This window comes from Labeo rohita, unplaced genomic scaffold (assembly GCF_022985175.1).
Source record: "Labeo rohita strain BAU-BD-2019 unplaced genomic scaffold, IGBB_LRoh.1.0 scaffold_616, whole genome shotgun sequence".
Taxonomy (NCBI): domain Eukaryota; kingdom Metazoa; phylum Chordata; class Actinopteri; order Cypriniformes; family Cyprinidae; genus Labeo; species Labeo rohita.
The window spans coordinates 1-17,829 of record NW_026129542.1 but is presented as its reverse complement, the minus strand read 5'-3'; the positions used below and the strand labels follow the sequence as shown (position 1 = coordinate 17,829).

At 39.9% G+C, this 17,829-nt stretch overlaps 1 protein-coding gene across 1 annotated transcript in view; it reads left to right on the top strand.

The window, feature by feature from the left end:
• The window catches only part of LOC127161329 (ribonuclease inhibitor-like), a gene marked incomplete at its 3' end in the record, with an annotated part of 47,175 nt that extends 29,478 nt beyond the window's left edge, over window positions 1-17,697 (top strand). The window contains exons 13-21 of the mRNA XM_051104015.1: window positions 2,060-2,233; window positions 2,407-2,577; window positions 3,859-4,032; window positions 5,049-5,219; window positions 7,284-7,457; window positions 11,912-12,085; window positions 12,266-12,439; window positions 13,097-13,267; window positions 17,524-17,697. Of these exons, the coding sequence (XP_050959972.1) occupies window positions 2,060-2,233; window positions 2,407-2,577; window positions 3,859-4,032; window positions 5,049-5,219; window positions 7,284-7,457; window positions 11,912-12,085; window positions 12,266-12,439; window positions 13,097-13,267; window positions 17,524-17,697 (1,557 nt within the window). The remainder of the gene's footprint in view (window positions 1-2,059; window positions 2,234-2,406; window positions 2,578-3,858; window positions 4,033-5,048; window positions 5,220-7,283; window positions 7,458-11,911; window positions 12,086-12,265; window positions 12,440-13,096; window positions 13,268-17,523) is intronic.
• Window positions 17,698-17,829: the final 132 nt, after the last annotated feature.

The following is a 17,829-nucleotide window of genomic DNA, read 5'->3' as shown; positions in this document are numbered from 1 at the left end:
CTCCGGGGTCTGAGGGTGTTTTAGCACCCTAGAGAAGTTATGACGTGCCATGACATTTGTGCGTTTTTCAGTATCTAAAAAAACATATTAATGGCTAAAGTTTGATTACACTGTAATCAGCACAAACTGGGCTATAGTAATATGCAAGCAAAAAACTAAATGTTTTAAGTCACTGAAATAAGGCCATGAAACACATTCAGAACATTAGTTCACAAGACTTTTGAGAACTTGATGTGATACTCGAGTTTTTTCTACAAGATGATGTGAAAATCATCTCATTCACGCATTTACAGAAAACAATATATTGATTTTACATTTTCTAAGACATGTTTTGTGACTGAAAGGGAATATGCGAGGGAGTGACAACGGCCATGAATATTTAGTGATTCACACCTGAGAGACAAAAGGCCCTCCTCTAATGGCCCATCAATGAGACTGTGACTGTCAGGTAGAAACAATGAGAGATTCAGTGAATGGAGTTTTAGGCTATTTGTAATTTATTTACAACACAGTATCATCAAAACATACATAATGAAGGTCAAAAGCACATTATTGACTACATTGATGCTACATGTACAGAGATGTGAACAGACTTTGTGTCATTCCTGAAAACTGGATTTGAGAAAATAGGTTTTCCCTAACTTAAAACCATTTTAAGAGTAATGTTTGAGGCTTTGGTTATTATGAAGAAGTCTCTAGCGCAGGCCTATTTGAAGCACAATGTCTGTCATGCATGTTTTTAAATGTCACTTAATTTTATGAATGAAATAAACAACAAAGAGACCAATTTTCCCCAAAATAAGACTACAAAAAGAATGGCTTCAATTAATTTTGATTAAAGCATAAAAGGATGATAACTTTTTCTGTGGATAGATTATTAACACAGCCCATGCGGAACCATCGCCTACAGTCATCACATGAAATCTGTAAAAGTAATAATAATAAAGAATGTTAGCAGAATTGTCTGCAATTGTTCTAGTCTATTCATTAATATCCCACACCAATGTAATAAATAAATAAATAAATAAATAAATAAATAAATAAATAAATAAAGCAAAGATGTTCGGAAGGCCCAATACAATTTATGATTTATTTATTTTGCAATTTATGATTAATTGATTTCATTAGTGACCTCTGAAATTAGGCTACGTGTCACTTATTATAACAGCTGTATATTTTCCCTTCTTGTGAATACAATAACGTTTTGTTAAGTATTCAAATTCAATATATGCCAAGAAGTTATCAGTTAGAGGACTGATAGATGAAATATTATGACAGCTACACTCAACACCACAGCAATGAGAGCAATATTGCACATTGGTTGATGATGGGAATATTATATATGTTAAAAATATATATTTACATAAGAATGTTGTTTATTTCGACACAGAGTGTCTTTACAAACACATTAAACAGGAGACTTTTCAGACGCGCACTCCACTGCACAGTTGGCAACACTGGGTCCATCTAGCAGACATACGATAAAGTCAGCATTTTCACATTCTTTGATTGAATGATGGTCAGAGAGTGTACTAGTAGTCAGAGCTAGCAAACAGATGTTCTGACAGTATTATTACTGTTTCTAAGGTTTCTTACTTCATGATATTGTTTAATTAGTACTGACCTGAATAAGATTTTTCACATAAAAGATGTTTACATACAGTCCACAAGAGAAAATAATAGTTGAATTTAAAAAAGGACCCTGTTCAAAAGTTTACATACACTTGATTCATTTTTAAAAATGTTTATTCAGATTTAGTTTAACATCAGAAATGTATAAAACACAATTCACAGTTCAACTTCAGAAGAAGTATATTTATTTATTATATTTATTATTATAATATTATTTATTTTTATTTATAATATTTATTATGTGTATATATTTCTGAATAAATTGGTGTGTTGGTGTAGATACATTTATAAAACATTGATAAACAGATTGCTTTTTTGAGATGATGGAAAATGTTGAAACCCTAATGGTGTAATAAATGCTAATGAAGTCTTTTAATGTGTGTGTGTGTGTGCGTGTGTGTGTGTTTTGTTTCGTGTCTTTCTATAGACTTTCAGACTGCAGTATCGCTGAAGAAGGTTATAAAGCTCTGGCTTCAGCTCTGAGATCAAACCCTTCACACCTGATAGAGCTGGATCTCACAGGAAATGATCCTGGACAATCAGGAGTGAAGGAGCTCAATGATTTACTACAGGATCCAAACTGTCAACTCAAGACACTGAGGTGAGATGTGATGAAATAATGTAAAATAAATGACATGCAGGCAGTTTATTTATAAAACATTACTTTATTAATACAGTTTGTAAATCCATCCTTTTCACAGTGTTTCAGAGTCAAATGTTGTTTTTCACCAAGTTAATTTAAGAAATTAAGTTTCTTTATCTTCTCTTCTGCAGGTTTTTGGGTCCTGCTGCAGATGAAGCCTGTCAGTATGTGACTGGAATTGTGGGTAAAAACCCGTTACTCCTGAGAGAACTGAATCTGAGTGAACATGAACTAGGAGACACACGAGTGAATCAGATCGCTGCTCTACTGCAGGATAAACACTGTCAACTCAACACACTGATGTATGTTTTTTTATTGTTGCAAGGACACCTTATCTCCAAGATTCCTGGCTGTCCTGGAAGGAGCTATGGTTGATGAATCTGTATAGAGCAGTTGTGATGAAGTGCTGAGTTGGCTGAGATCACGAGTAGTTCTGTCTTAGCAAGTTTGAGTTGAAGGTTCAACCTTTCATCCAGCCAGAAATGTCTGTCAGACATGCTGCAATGCAAACAGGTGCCGTAGAATCATCTGGTTGGAATGAGAAGTAGAGTTGAGTGTCATCAGCAATGCAGTGATAGGAAAAGTCATGTGTCTGAATGACAGAACCTAACAATGACATGTAGATGTAAAAGAGAAGTGGACCAAGCATTGAGCCGTGAGGAACCCTGGTTGTTGTTTAGGAGGTTGTTATGTGCAGGAAACATAGAGAGTTGGTTGAACACAACTCACTCAAGTATTTTTGCCATGAATAGAAGAAGGAATACTGGTCTGTAGTTTTCTAAAAGTGCTGGATTTAGAGAGGGTTTCCTAAGCAGTGGTGTTACTCGAGCCTGCTTAAATGCTGTGGGAAATGTGCCAGTGTGGAGCGAGGTGTTGATGTGAGTGAGTGCAGAAATAACTGAAGAAGAAATGGCTTGAAAAGGTGAGTAGGGTCTAGCAGACAGGTTGTAGGATGATTAGAGAGGATACGTTTGGAAACATCAGCCTCCGAGAGTGGAGAGAAAGAGGAGAGAGACTGTGTATTTGTTGTTATGAAGTTTGTGTCCGTATGTGGTGTGGAGAATTGGCCGCTGATGGATGTTGTTTTATTTATGAAGAATGTTGCAAAGTCATCAGCTGTGAGAGTTGATGTAGGAGGGGGAGGAGGAAGACAAAGAAGAGAAGAGAAGGTTTTGAAAAGTGTGCGAGAGTCAGGACAGTGGTTAATTATGTTGTTTTAGCAGTGGAGACATTTGCAGAGAAGGAAGAGAGGAGTGACTGATACACACTAAGGTCAGTAGAGGTTTGTGATTTGTGCCACTTCCTCTCTGCAGCCCTGAGTCTAGAGTAATGTTCACAAAGAACATCAGACAGACATTTCAGGAATTTTCTCCATATAGTGGACTTCTATGGTGCCCGCTAGTTTGAACTTCCAAAATGCAGTTTAAATGCAGATTTAAAGGGCTCTAAATGATCCCAGCTGGGGAATAAGAGTCTTTTCTTGCGAAACACTTTTTATTTTATAAAAAAACAAAAATTACTTGTAATAAATGTTAATGAAGTCTTTTAATGTGTGTTTGTGCGTGTGTTTTGTCTTTCTGTAGACTTTCAGACTGCAGTATCACTGAAGAAGGTTATAAAGCTCTGGCTTCAGCTCTGAGATCAAACCCTTCACACCTGATAGAGCTGGATCTCACAGGAAATGATCCTGGACAATCAGGAGTGAAGGAGCTCAGTGATTTACTACAGGATCCAAACTGTCAACTCAAGACACTGAGGTAAGATGTTATAACGGTTTCTCTGTCTCTCAAACAAAAAAACAGCTATACAAATTTTTGAAGGAGGGATCAACTGTATTACTTCACATCAATATACTCTGCTACACCAATCAAGATTTTACCCAGATCTGTCTGTTCATTAAGTTCTTGTTTATAGGCAAACCCAACATACACAAACTCCACATTTCATGATTAAATTCTTCAAAGACTTCCATTCAAACTATTTATGGATACCCCAATTTTGAATAAACCAAACATTAATAGGATAAATCACAAACATTCCTGTCAAGGGAAAGTCACTTGTACTTGAGAAAAAGTCCAGACTCAGAATGTAAGAAATGTCCCATTTGCCCGGGTTCTTCAATGATAACACCTCCACATAATTCCCATGACATGTGCTGAATGAATAAGGAAAGGAATCCCATAAACAAAATCCTTAATTGAGCAGCAAACACTTAGTTTCTCAACAAGGATCTCTCAAGGAAGGATAAAAAGATGAGGCACACCATGCTGTCTTCTCTCTCACTCTACAACTTCCTGATCGTTTATCATACCCAGGGAGCTCACTAAGACCCCCTGGTGGTGAGGATGAACTACTGAAACTACTGAAACCATGTCCAGTTCAAAATACTGTTACAATGTGATGAAGTAATACAAAATAAATGATATGTAGGTGAACTTTTTCTTTTTTTTTTTAACTTGTATAATATGTTGAACAACCTGTTGCTGCATCAAAGTTAACAAAGAAAAAAACAGCTTATGCTTTTAAGCAATATTTTATCAGAATCATGTTTATTGCCAAGTAATGTAGGTATACAATTACGATAAATTTGTCTTAACATTGGTGTCAAACACAACTGAAAATCAGGTATAAATAAGAATAAAGAACAATAAGGTAAACAATTTTAATGTAAGGCAAGTAAACTATACAATAAAAGTAAAAGAAAATTAAAATGAAATATGTTGTCCATTGTATAAAAGGTGAATTGAATCCTGCTTTATCTTCTCTTCTGCAGGTTTTTGGGTCCTGCTGCAGATGAAGTCTGTCAGTATGTGACTGGAATTGTGGGTAAAAACCCGTTACTCCTGAGAAAACTGAATCTGAGTGAACATGAACTAGGAGACACACGAGTGAATCAGATCGCTGCTCTACTGCAGGATAAACACTGTCAACTCAACACACTGAAGTGAGTGTTTGACATGTATTAATACTAACATTACTGAGTGGGAATAAACTAGGAATTTAGGAAAAGTAAATTGGTCAGACAGGGCCGATCTCAATCTGATATTGTGTTACTGTTAAGCCACACAAAAGACATACAAGCACTAAAAGAACAATGTTTTGTGTATAATATTCCAAGTCTTCTGAAGGTGTTCGATAGCTTAATGTGAGATACAGATGAATATTTAAGTCCTTACAATAAAGTTCATCTAAACTCTTTACTCTGCTGCGTCTGTCAGTGATGTAAAATCGAATCCACGTCAGACGGGGTGGGTTGGAGAAGTTACATATTTATTCATAAGTTTTCAGAAATGCAAATGAGTAACAGAAGAATCATAACCTGAAACTGAAAAATTAAAATTACATTTCAATCAGCATGTTCAATCCAATCATTTCACAAATAAACTGAATAACATCAATTTAATTTAAGGTCTCAATCAGTCTAAATCAAACTAAGTTAGTTTAACTTCTATGATTATTCTATGAATCTTTAAACCATAATCATAAACCATAAATCATATAAATCTGAGAAGAATAAGTCTATAAGAGAACTAGGCACACCCATCATTCGGAGCGAGAGAGTAAAGCCAGACTCACACTACAGGATTTTTAGCCCGATTTTGCCCCGATTTTCCCCTTCCAAGAATCGGAGGAAAAATCTTGTCGAGCACCTTGATCGGTCCCAATGTTCAGCACGGATTATCTGGTAATGTGAGGCGTTCACAGATCGAATCTTACACCTCCCGATCAAACACGTTTGATATTCAGGATTTTAAATCGGGATGATCACGGCTATGATTACGTCAGTACTTTTACAACAGCCAATGAACGACCGCAAAACAGCTGCTGTACAGTCCACTGGATAGTGGAGATGGAGGAAACTGCTTCTTATGTTTTTGTAGTAACACTGTCTGTACAATATGTTGAAAACATACCACAACCGCATGGAGCAAGGAAAGCTCTGGAGTGAAATCATCTCAGTTTTCCACATACCATGTGAGTGCATAGAGCTGCTAGCATGCTAGCTAACATTTGTAAACATTAGTTGCTAAAATGATGATCTGTTGCATAAGATTCCATCATGATAATCTTAATAATATCTTGTAGTGTGTGATGCGCCACAATTTTAAAATCTTGTAGTTTGTGCTTGTTTAAGATTTCAGGGAAGAGTATCTGCAAAGATTCTCCTTATGTGTGCCCTGCAACCAGATTTCATAATCACATTTTACACAACCATTTTTAACCAAAGATTATTAGAGACTTTTCATTAAGACCCTAAAGAATCAACTTGTGAAAATGGGCATCCGATGACCACTTTAAAAGAAAAGGCTCAATAAACATTTGCACAGATATAATACACCACACATCACTATCTCTTCCCTTTGTGATTTGAACTTTTTAATGTAAAGTGTTGTGTGCTGTGACTCTGTGTTGATTCTTCAAGCACATCATTTTACACACCAGGTGCAAATACTGTAAACATTTTGTGCTGCACTGTTTGTTTTATCTGTCATATGTTGATGCCTTATTAAAAAAAGCATTTTATAGTATATATATTTATGTGGAAATATATTGTTTTTCATAGATGCATTTATAACCACAATGCAAATAGCAACGTGTAACATTTTATCAGATTTAGTGCTGTTGTAGTAGTTTGTTGTTTTAGCAGTGGAGACATTTGCAGAGAAGGAAGAGAGGAGTGACTGATACAGACTAAGGTCAGTAGAGGTTTGTGATTTGTGCCACTTCCTCTCTGCAGCCCTGAGTCTAGAGTAATGTTCACAAAGAACATCAGACAGACATTTCAGGAATTTTCTCCATATAGTGGACTTCTATGGTGCCCGCTAGTTTGAACTTCCAAAATGCAGTTTAAATGCAGATTTAAAGGGCTCTAAATGATCCCAGCCGGGGAATAAGAGTCTTTTCTTGCGAAACACTTTTTATTTTATAAAAAAACAAAAATTACTTGTAATAAATGTTAATGAAGTCTTTTAATGTGTGTTTGTGCGTGTGTTTTGTCTTTCTGTAGACTTTCAGACTGCAGTATCACTGAAGAAGGTTATAAAGCTCTGGCTTCAGCTCTGAGATCAAACCCTTCACACCTGATAGAGCTGGATCTCACAGGAAATGATCCTGGACAATCAGGAGTGAAGGAGCTCAGTGATTTACTACAGGATCCAAACTGTCAACTCAAGACACTGAGGTAAGATGTGATGAAATAATGCAAAATAAATGACATGTAGGTGAACTTTTTTCTTTTTTTTTACTTATATAATATGTTGAACAACCTGTTGCTGCATCAAAGTTAACAAAAAAAAAAAAAAAAAAAAAAAAAAAACTTAGGCTTTTAAGCAATATTTTATCAGAATCACGTTTATTGCCAGGTAATGTAAGTATACAATTACAAGGAATTTGTCTTGGTAAATTGGTGTTAGACAAACACAACAGAAAATCAGGAATAAATAAGAATAAAGAACAATAAGGTAAACTATTTTAAAGTAAGGCAAGTAAGCTATACAATAAAAGCAAAAGAAAATGAAAATGAAATACGTTGTCCATTGTATAAAAGTTGAATTGAATCCTGCTTCATCTTCTCTTCTGCAGGTTTTTGGGTCCTGCTGCAGATGAAGCCTGTCAGTATGTGACTGGAATTGTGGGTAAAAACCCGTTACTCCTGAGAGAACTGAATCTGAGTGAACATGAACTAGGAGACACACGAGTGAATCAGATCGCTGCTCTACTGCAGGATAAACACTGTCAACTCAAAACACTGATGTATGTTTTTCATTGTTACAAAGACACTTTTAAATTCTTGCTGCTGGGTGTTTTTTACGTGTCTTGTATAAGAGATTGCTGACTGAAAAACCATATGTGACTTTTGTAGTGTGATTGTCATCATCATCATCACAATCACCAGTATGTTGTCAACTGTCAGCTGAAACATACTGGTAAATATTAAGATTAAAACTGAACTGTGTTTTGTCTTTATGCAGTCTGAATAACAACTGTATCACAGAAGGAGGTTGTCATGTTCTGGCTGCAGCTCTAAATTCAAACCCTTCAAATCTGACAGAGCTGGATCTGAGTGAGAATAAACTAGAAAACCCAGGAATGAAGATCATCTTGACTCTGTTTGAAAATGTACAGTGTAGACTGGAAAAGCTGAAGTAAGTATTTTAAAAGTGTATCCCATTAATTACCCAGACTGTAGTGACCCACCACAGTTTCATGAATTTGAAAATATTTTTACACTTGTCATCAGGACTGCACAATTAATCAAAATAACTCAAAATTGTGATATGACTTAGTGCAGTTATCAAATCACAAAAGGCTATGATTTAACTGAATATATAGTCTGCAGTGTCACATGCTTAAAAGCTTAAATGTGCATTTACATGTGTGTTCAAACACTGGTGGCATCACTCAAAATCTGTCGGTGGCTGTTACCTACAACACAACTCAAGTAGTTTCCCATTAAATTGCATTAACAATAATTTGGGACCATTTGATTGATGCCACTTTGTTCATTCTTTAAGTGAACATTTGCCTGTGCACTTATAATTAGATTCAGTGTTTTGAACATCAGAATAGAGTACAGGATGACACATCTGGTCTGTAACACAGCGCTTGTCACTGGAGCTGCCGGAGACAAGGCCTCAATTTGGCTTTTTTAAAGGATGACAGTGGAGTTCAGTATCACAGATTTTTGTGAGGAAACAGATAATCACTTTATCAACTCACAGCCTCTCTGTTAATCTTTAACATGTTTAACACTAAACATTCATTTTGTACTGAGCTATTTTTAGAAATACATGCAGTTTTGTAAGATAAGTTATAGAGAATTGTTTTATTTTGATTTTGTTTATTTGTATCTCCAAACAGAATTTGACTGTTGTAAAACTGAAAGCATTCAGTGATTCATAATCAGATTTAGGTAACACTTTATGGTAAGGGTACATGAATTACCAAAAGTATACACTGAATGGTTTCTAATGATGTATAACACTTATTTGTGTGACCAAAATCGACAGAGTATTTTTAGTGTTCTGTTGACATCCAAATACAGTCATCATTAACTAAGCATTAGCTTCTCACGAATTCATCATGTTTGTGGCCCCTCAACTAAAGTGGTGACTGCATTTTAGCCTGAGCCTGATGGGCCCCAACCTTTTTATGCCCCTAGGGCCGGGCTTCAGCTGTCACACACACACACACACACACACACATAGGAGGAGATGAGAGGTGAGTGATGATTCAAAACAGAGTTTATTTTACAGCAGACGAGAGACATAAAGGTAGAGACAAATGAGATTAGTAGGCTTAGCTGACAGTCCTTGAAATGAGGAGTGGAAGAGAGTCCAATAATGCAGCCACGCATAATGCAGCAGGTGAGAAAAGAAGATCGATGGGGAAGTTCATGGGAAGGAGCATATGGAACCAGGTGCGAACTGTAGACCCGACAAGAGTAGACTGGCAGAGAGTCCTATTTAAAGGGAGTGGCTAATTGGGTACAGGTGCACGTGATCAGAACTCTGGTGATGATGAACGGGTAGGTGATGCTCCAGGTGACGTGGCAAGTGAGGGTGGCTGTGGTGAATGCCTGACATGAGCCCAATTTTCATGTCATATTTCAGAAGGGGGCTGGGCTTCAGGCCTGCAGGCATCTCCTTATTTTTATATTTTAGACATCCACCAATTATAGTGATGAAAAGAGACTTTTGAGACCGGCTCAGAAGGTGTTTAGTGTCTCAGTCAGGCAGCAGCAGCAGCGATTGCCTTAAGCACAGCTGGAACAGTTCTGCGTTCAAGCACATGTAATAGACCAAAGGTTGAGGCAAAGCACCAGCAAAAGTTATTACCATGAATGTGTCATGGAAAAAAAGTAAGGAGGTTTTTGAATTATCTATTAATAAACTAGTGTTTTCTGAGTCAGTGTCACAGGGATAAAGTTGCCGATCCTGACTCGCCATCTCCTTTTTAGAGAGAAGAGCATTTTTACAGATTAAATAATGAAAGAGTTTTTGTTTTTGATTTGTTTTATTTGTTAAATAATAATTTAAAGCTTTCTATAGATATATTTATCATGTCTGTGATGTATGTATTCACTGAGTTTTGGTTCATTTTTGTGAAGCGCTCCTGTTGAGACGACAGAAAGTGCAACATGTTTGTGTTCTTTATTTTATTTTATAAATAAAATATAATTGTAAGTGCACACAAATACAAGTAGACCCTTTACCGTTCTGAACAATGTATTACTCTTACCTATATGAGCAAAAATGACAAAATATTTTAAATAGTTTCCACAAAAAAAAAAAAAAAATGCAAGTGATGGTGCTGGTGCCTCCATGTCCTGCAACTGAATATGTGCCTGATAGCGCACATATATCCAGGTTTAATGTTTAAACTAACTAATTGTTTTATGCTTGAACTATATATTTTAGGCAAGTCATGATGATTTAACAAGGCAAAATTGATCAAACAGATTATGATCAGTCTTAGTCTATATATATACATTTAACGAAAAAAATGCTTCAAATGTTTTTTTCTAAATTAACTTAGGATAATAAAAAAAGAAAAGAAATATAATCACTTTGCCATTACATATATAACTGAACTACTTTAATAGCTGAAGCAGTAGTATAAGCTGTTTTGTGAAAAGCGGGAAAAAAGACAATAATAATAAATCATAAATCATGTATGTTATGTTTGTGTTGGCTAGTAGAAGTTCTGAATGGCTGTTAAATGTAAAAAATAAAAAATAAAAGCTTATAACAAGAATTTGGAAGGTTCACTTTATTTTGCGTTCATGTAATTTCCAACATTTTTGGGAGATGATGTTAACAGATTTCACCAGATTTTTGCAATAAAGTGTTTATAAACCTGTTGTGAACTAAACACAGAAATGTAAAGGTCACTGTGTAGTTTTCCATCAAAATAAAAGCCTGAGGGCTTAACATTCAAAAGTAAAAAAAATTAAGACAATTTCAGACTTGTATCATTCCCACTTTCAAAATGGAAATCCTTCTCCAAGCTGGATGTAGCACTGGAAGTATGGTTTAGGCTTAAATATTGTACTGTAAAATACAACATAATATTATAATTATCTTTTTTTTTTTTTTTTTTTTCACAGTACAATTATCATAAAAAAAAACTCTTATTGTTGGGTAAAAGAAGTAGCTAAAGCTGCTGTTTGTGTGATTGTATGTATGGCTTAATTTTTGTTCTCTTCTACAGGTTAAAGTGCATCAGTATTACAGATGAAGGTTGTGCTGCTCTGGCATCAGCGTTTCATTCAAATCTCAGAGAGCTGGATCTGAGCAGGAATCAAATAGGAGACTCTGGAGTGACAGAAATCTCCAGTCTGCTGAGAAATTCACAGTGCACACTACAGATACTCAGGTCTGAATTTGGTTAATCTAAACATGAATCAATGTAAAGCTCCAGCTGGTCTGTAAACTGGTGCTGTGTCACAAGGAATGGGTCAGTAATGTGAAATTGGTGTGTTGGTGTAGATACATTTATAAAATAATGACAAACAGATTGCTTTTTTGAGATGATGGAAATTTTTAATTTTCTAATAGTTTAATAAATGCTAATGAATTCTTGTTTTAATGTGTGTGTGTGTGTGTGTGTTTGTTTTTTCTTGTCTTTCTGTAGACTTTCAGACTGCAGTATCACTGAAGAAGGTTATAAAGCTCTGGCTTCAGCTCTGAGATCAAACCCTTCACACCTGATAGAGCTGGATCTCACAGGAAATGATCCTGGACAATCAGGAGTGAAGGAGCTCAGTGATTTACTACAGGATGGACTCTGTTCATTAAAGACCATCAGGTGAAAAAAAAAAAAAAAAAACTTATAATATTTAAAAATGATCCACAGATGTGAAATCAGCTGTATGAAAATAGACAGAAGGGTCAAATGCACCATTGTTGAATAGGAATGACATGAACTGAAATTAAATAGTAGTTCAGAGAAATTCAACAGACACACAACAGAATTTGCTTCCTGTAGGTTTTTGAAAAGTCCTGCTGCAGAGGAAGCGTGTGAGTATCTCACTGGAGTTCTGGGTAAAAGTCCATTACTACTGAAAGAACTGGATCTGAGTGGAGATAAATTAGGAGATCTGGATGGGGAGAAACTCTCTGCTCTTTTGATGGACTCTCATAGCAAACTGGAGAAAATAATGTGAGTGAACATGATTTATACATTGAAACCTCTTTGATTATTCATTATTAAAGACTGTCAGTCACATGTGTAATCAGATATGAAGAGCTGTTGATCTGATGTGTGTTGAATATGTGCTGAATAATAATAAAGCGTTGCATTAGTTCAGGCAGAACACGTCAGTCAAGCTCACATCAGCTGATAGTCAGCTGTTCCTGACGTGTACCAATCCAGTCTTGACACTTATCACAGTGGTTCATTTAATTCCATTCTTTCAGCATCTCTTCTATCACATCACTGCTCACAATCAAACTCCCTCCTCCAACCCCAACTCCACCCAACTCAACCTGTAATCTAATCTGATTTTTCTTTCTTTCTGTATCAGTTCACTACATTGCAAGTATTCTCTACCATGTATTTGTATTTTCCACAATTCATGTAAATTGTGAATTGTAATTATGTAGGCATTTACTGGATTTGTTCTGTACCCCAGGGGGGTTTGACTTGCTGCTTTCCGAACTCTGTCCAAGCATGTTTATCAAGCATGGCTGCATGGACAGGCCTTTAGAGTTTTGCCCAGAACAGAACCATACCACCAACACTAACAATATGCAATTTAATTGTAATAAATATACTTGGTTAAAATGGTCCTGACTGAAATGCTGTTTTTGTGTTCAGGCTGAATAATTGTGAGCTGACAGAAAAAAACTGTTCAGTTCTAGCTACTGTTCTCTCCTCCAAAACCATCCTGAAAGAGATGAACCTGAACAACAGTCGTCTGCTGGACTCAGGAGTCAAAGAGATCTGTGAGGGACTGAAGAATCCTGTGTGTGAGCTGAAGATACTGAAGTGAGTACATTTCACCAACAGCTACACTCAACACCACAGCAATGAGAGCAATATTGCACACTGGCTGATGATGGAAATATTATATATGTTAAAAATACATATTTACATTAGAATTTTGTTTATTTCGACACAGAATGTCTTTACAAACACATTAAACAGGAGACTTTTCAGACGCGCACTCCACTCCACAGTTGGCAACACAGGTTCCATCTAGCAGACATACGATAACATCAGCATTTTCACATTCTTTGATTGGATGATGGCCAGAGAGTGTAGTAGTAGTCAGAGCTAGCAAACAGTTGTTTTGACAGTATTATTACGGTTTCTAAGGTTTCTTACTGCATGTTATTGTTTATTTAGTACTGACCTGAATAATATTTTTCACATAAAAGATGTTTACATACAGTCCACAAGAGAAAATAATAGTTGAATTAAAAAAGGACCCTGTTCAAAAGTTTACATACATTTGATTCTTTTTTTTTCAAATTATTTTATTTAGATTTTGTTTAACATCAGAAACGTATATAACACAATTCACAGTTCAACTTAAGAAGTATATTTATTTATTATATTTATTATTATAATATTATTTATTATTATTTATAATATTTATTATGTGTATATATTTCTGAATAAATTGTTGTGTTGGTGTTGTAACGTTGAGTGAGAGACGTGAGGCGAGCGGATCCATTTGCATACTTTTATTAACGGGATTAGACATAGACATGGTCAGGCAGGCAGGGTCAGACAACGGCAGGCAGGTGTATGGACGACGAGACAAGAGTAATCCTAAATCCAGGCAAGGGTAAATACAGCGGCGAACGAAATCAGAGAAGGGCTAGGCAGAGAGTAATCCGTAAAGACAGGCGAGAGTTCAAACAACAAGAAAACAAAACACAGAATGGCAAGGGGAAACGCTTAGTATGAATGATAGTAACAATACAATACTCGGCGAGGAGTGACAGGAAGACCGGGGTATTTATACAGTCTCTGATTGGACAGGAGGAAGTGCAATGGCTGATGGGGAGTGTAGTCCGGGGTGTAGTGTGGCAGTCCGTGCGTGACAAAACGCAAGAGCGACATCTGGTGGTGAGCGGTCCGCAGCTCACCGACCAGATCATGACATAGCCCCCCCAAAGAGCGGCTTCCAGACGCTCCAACAGGACAACAGTCCATGGGAGTGGTGGGGAGGGAGCGAGACAGGGTGAGGGTTGGAGGGCCAGGCCCCTGCGGAGGACCCGGTGATTGAGGCAGGACCGGCAGAGCGGGAGCCCTCCAGGGCGGAGCCGGAGGCGGAGCAGGCAATGCAAGAGCCCTCCAGGACTGAGCCGGTGGAGCCCTCCAGGGCGGAGCAGATGGTGCTAGAGCCCTCCAGGGCGGAGCCGAAGGCAGAGCAGACGACGCTAGAGCCCTCCAGGGCGGAGCCGGTGGAGCCCTCCAGGGCGGAGCCTGAGGCGGAACAGGCGGCGCTAGAGCCCACCAGGGCGGAGCCGGAGGCTGAGCAGGCAGTGCAAGAGCCCTCCAGGGTGGAGCCAGAGGCAGGGCAGGCGACGCTAGAGCCCTCCAGGGCGGAGCCGGAGGCCGAACAGGTGGCACTAGAGCCCTCCAGGGTGGAGCCGGAGGCGGAGTAGGAGGCAGCAGCCCTGCGGGGCGCAACAGGAATCTGCATCACGCTCTGGGACCTGGGGAGAGCAGGGACAGAGGAGGCAGACAGAATAGAGGGAGAAGCCGCAGCAGCCCTCCGGGGCGGAACAGGAGGCGGAGCAGCCCTCCGAGGCGGAGCAGCCCTCCGGGGCGGAGCAGGAGGCGGAGCAGCCCTCCGGGCGGAACAGGAGGCGGAACAGCCCTCCGGGGCGGAACAGGAGGCGGAGCAGCCCTCCGGGGCGGAACAGGAGGCGGAGCAGCCCTCCGGGGCGGAACAGGAGGCGGAGCAGCCCTCCGGGGCGGAACAGGAGGCTGCGTCATTGACTGGGACCTGGGGAGAACAGTGACAGAGGATGCAGACAGGAAAAAGGGAGAAGCAGAGAGTTTGGTGGTTAACGCCCCCTCCGTAAGAGGTTCTACGGCCGGCGCCGACACCTCTGGAGGCATTGGCGCAGCTTCTCCGACGGGAAGGCCTCTGAAGCAGACTTGAGACCATACGGAACCTCTGAAGAAAGCCTGTGATCAAATGGGAGCTCTGCAGCAGGCTTGTGATCAGGTGAGAGCTCTGGTGCAGGCTTGTGATCAGGTGAAAGCTCTGGTGCAGGCTTGTGATCAGCCGAGAGCTCTGGTGCAGGCTTGTGATCAGGCTCTGGTGCAGGCTTGTGATCAGACGAGAGCTCTGGTGCAGGCTTGTGATCAGACGAGAGCTCTGGTGCAGGCTTGTGATCAGACGAGAGCTCTCGTGCAGGCTTGTGATCAGACGAGAGCTCTGGTGCAGGCTTGTGATCAGACGAGAGCTCTGGTGCAGGCTTGTGATCAGACGAGAGCTCTGGTGCAGGCTTGTGATCAGACGAGAGCTCTGGTGCTGACCTGGGAACAGGCGTGTCCTCAGGAGCACAGTGGGCCGCCCACACACACCACATGGCCACTGCCACTAAGGGAAGAGCAGCAGCGATGACGTCACTTGGCTTGTGGGGATCTGCTGTAACGTGGCTTGACTCAGGAACAACATGGCTTGACTCGTGGGGCACAGCTGTATCTTGGCTTGACTCAAGGAGAACGGCAGCTGTGCTTTGACCTGACTCAGTTGCTTGACCGGACTTGGAAGCTTGACTTGACCCTGGGGTAGCAGCCGCGACGTGAAGGAGCGCCACTTTAGCTGCCCATACGGCCCTTAGGGGTGAGTCCAGCACGTGGGCCATCATAAGCCGTGGTCTTGGGATGTCAGGAGAGACGTGACCGGACTCAAGAACCACGGCTGCAACTTTGCTTGACTCAGGAACAGCCGCTGTTATGTGACTTGACTCAGAAACCGCTTCAGGAAGTGCGGCCATGATGGGTGCAGACTCGGGTGCAAAAGACATGACGTGAACAGGCTGTGGCTTGGCTGACGAGGCGTTAGCAGGCTTTGACGTAGCGCCCATCTTGTGCTTAGAAACTTGACTAGATTCAGGAAACACAGCTGCAGCGTGACTTGGCTCTGGCATGGCAGCTGTGACGTGACGGAGCTCTGTTTTCGCCGCCATTTTGTGAACGGGTTCCGCCGTCGCCGCCATCGCTCGAGCGCGCTCCGACACGGCCGCCATTTCACGAGCGATCCAAGCGGCAAACGTGTCCGTAGCGTCGCGCTCCGGCGCGGCCGCCATCTCGCGAGCGGGTGAGCGGCCGCCATTACCACATCGTCGCGTTCTCCGTCCGCGACCCCCACAGTAAACGACGAGCCCTCACACAAAAGAGCAAAGTCCAAAAACACGGCCAGAGACGAACGCGGACCCTCGCGTCTCAGTCTCGCTTTTAACAGTTCATTTAAACCATCACAAAATATTTCAATGAGAATGCAATCCGGGAGGTCAGAATGATTTGCAATGGCTAGAAATTCAATTATGTGCTGTTCAAGTGTACGTGGTCCTTGTTTAAGTCCGAATAAAATCCTGTTAGTGTCCATACCTGATGAATGTCTGGGTGAAAAGCTGCTGGATCCTTTTGTGGCCGAGTATTCTGTCACGTTGAGTGAGAGACGTGAGGCGGCGGATCCATTTGCATACTTTTATTAACGGGATTAGACATAGACATGGTCAGGCAGGCAGGGTCAGACAACGGCAGGCAGGTGTATGGACGATGAGACAAGAGTAATCCTAAATCCAGGCAAGGGTAAATACAGCGGCGAACGAAATCAGAGAAGGGCTAGGCAGAGAGTAATCCGTAAAGACAGGCGAGAGTTCAAACAACAAGAAAACAAAACACAGAATGGCAAGGGGAAACGCTTAGTATGAATGATAGTAACAATACAATACTCGGCGAGGAGTGACAGGAAGACCGGGGTATTTATACAGTCTCTGATTGGACAGGAGGAAGTGCAATGGCTGATGGGGAGTGTAGTCCGGGGTGTAGTGTGGCAGTCCGTGCGTGACAAAACGCAAGAGCGACATCTGGTGGTGAGCGGTCCGCAGCTCACCGACCAGATCATGACAGGTGTAGATACATTTATAAAACATTGATAAACAGATTGCTTTTTTGAGATGATGGAAAATGTTGATACTCTAATGGTGTAATAAATGCTAATGAAGTCTTTTAATGTGTGTGTGCGTGTTTTGTTTATTGTCTTTCTGTAGACTTTCAGACTGCAGTATCACTGAAGAAGGTTATAAAGCTCTGGCTTCAGCTCTGAGATCAAACCCTTCACACCTGATAGAGCTGGATCTCACAGGAAATGATCCTGGACAATCAGGAGTGAAGGAGCTCAGTCATTTACTACAGGATGGACACTGTTCATTAAAGAGCATCAGGTAAAAAAAAAAAAAAAAAACTTAAAGTATTTAAAAATGATCCGCAAATGTGAAATCAGCTGTATGAAAACAGATAGAAAGGTCAAACTCACCATTCTATCAATAGGAATGATACAAACTGGAATTAAATAG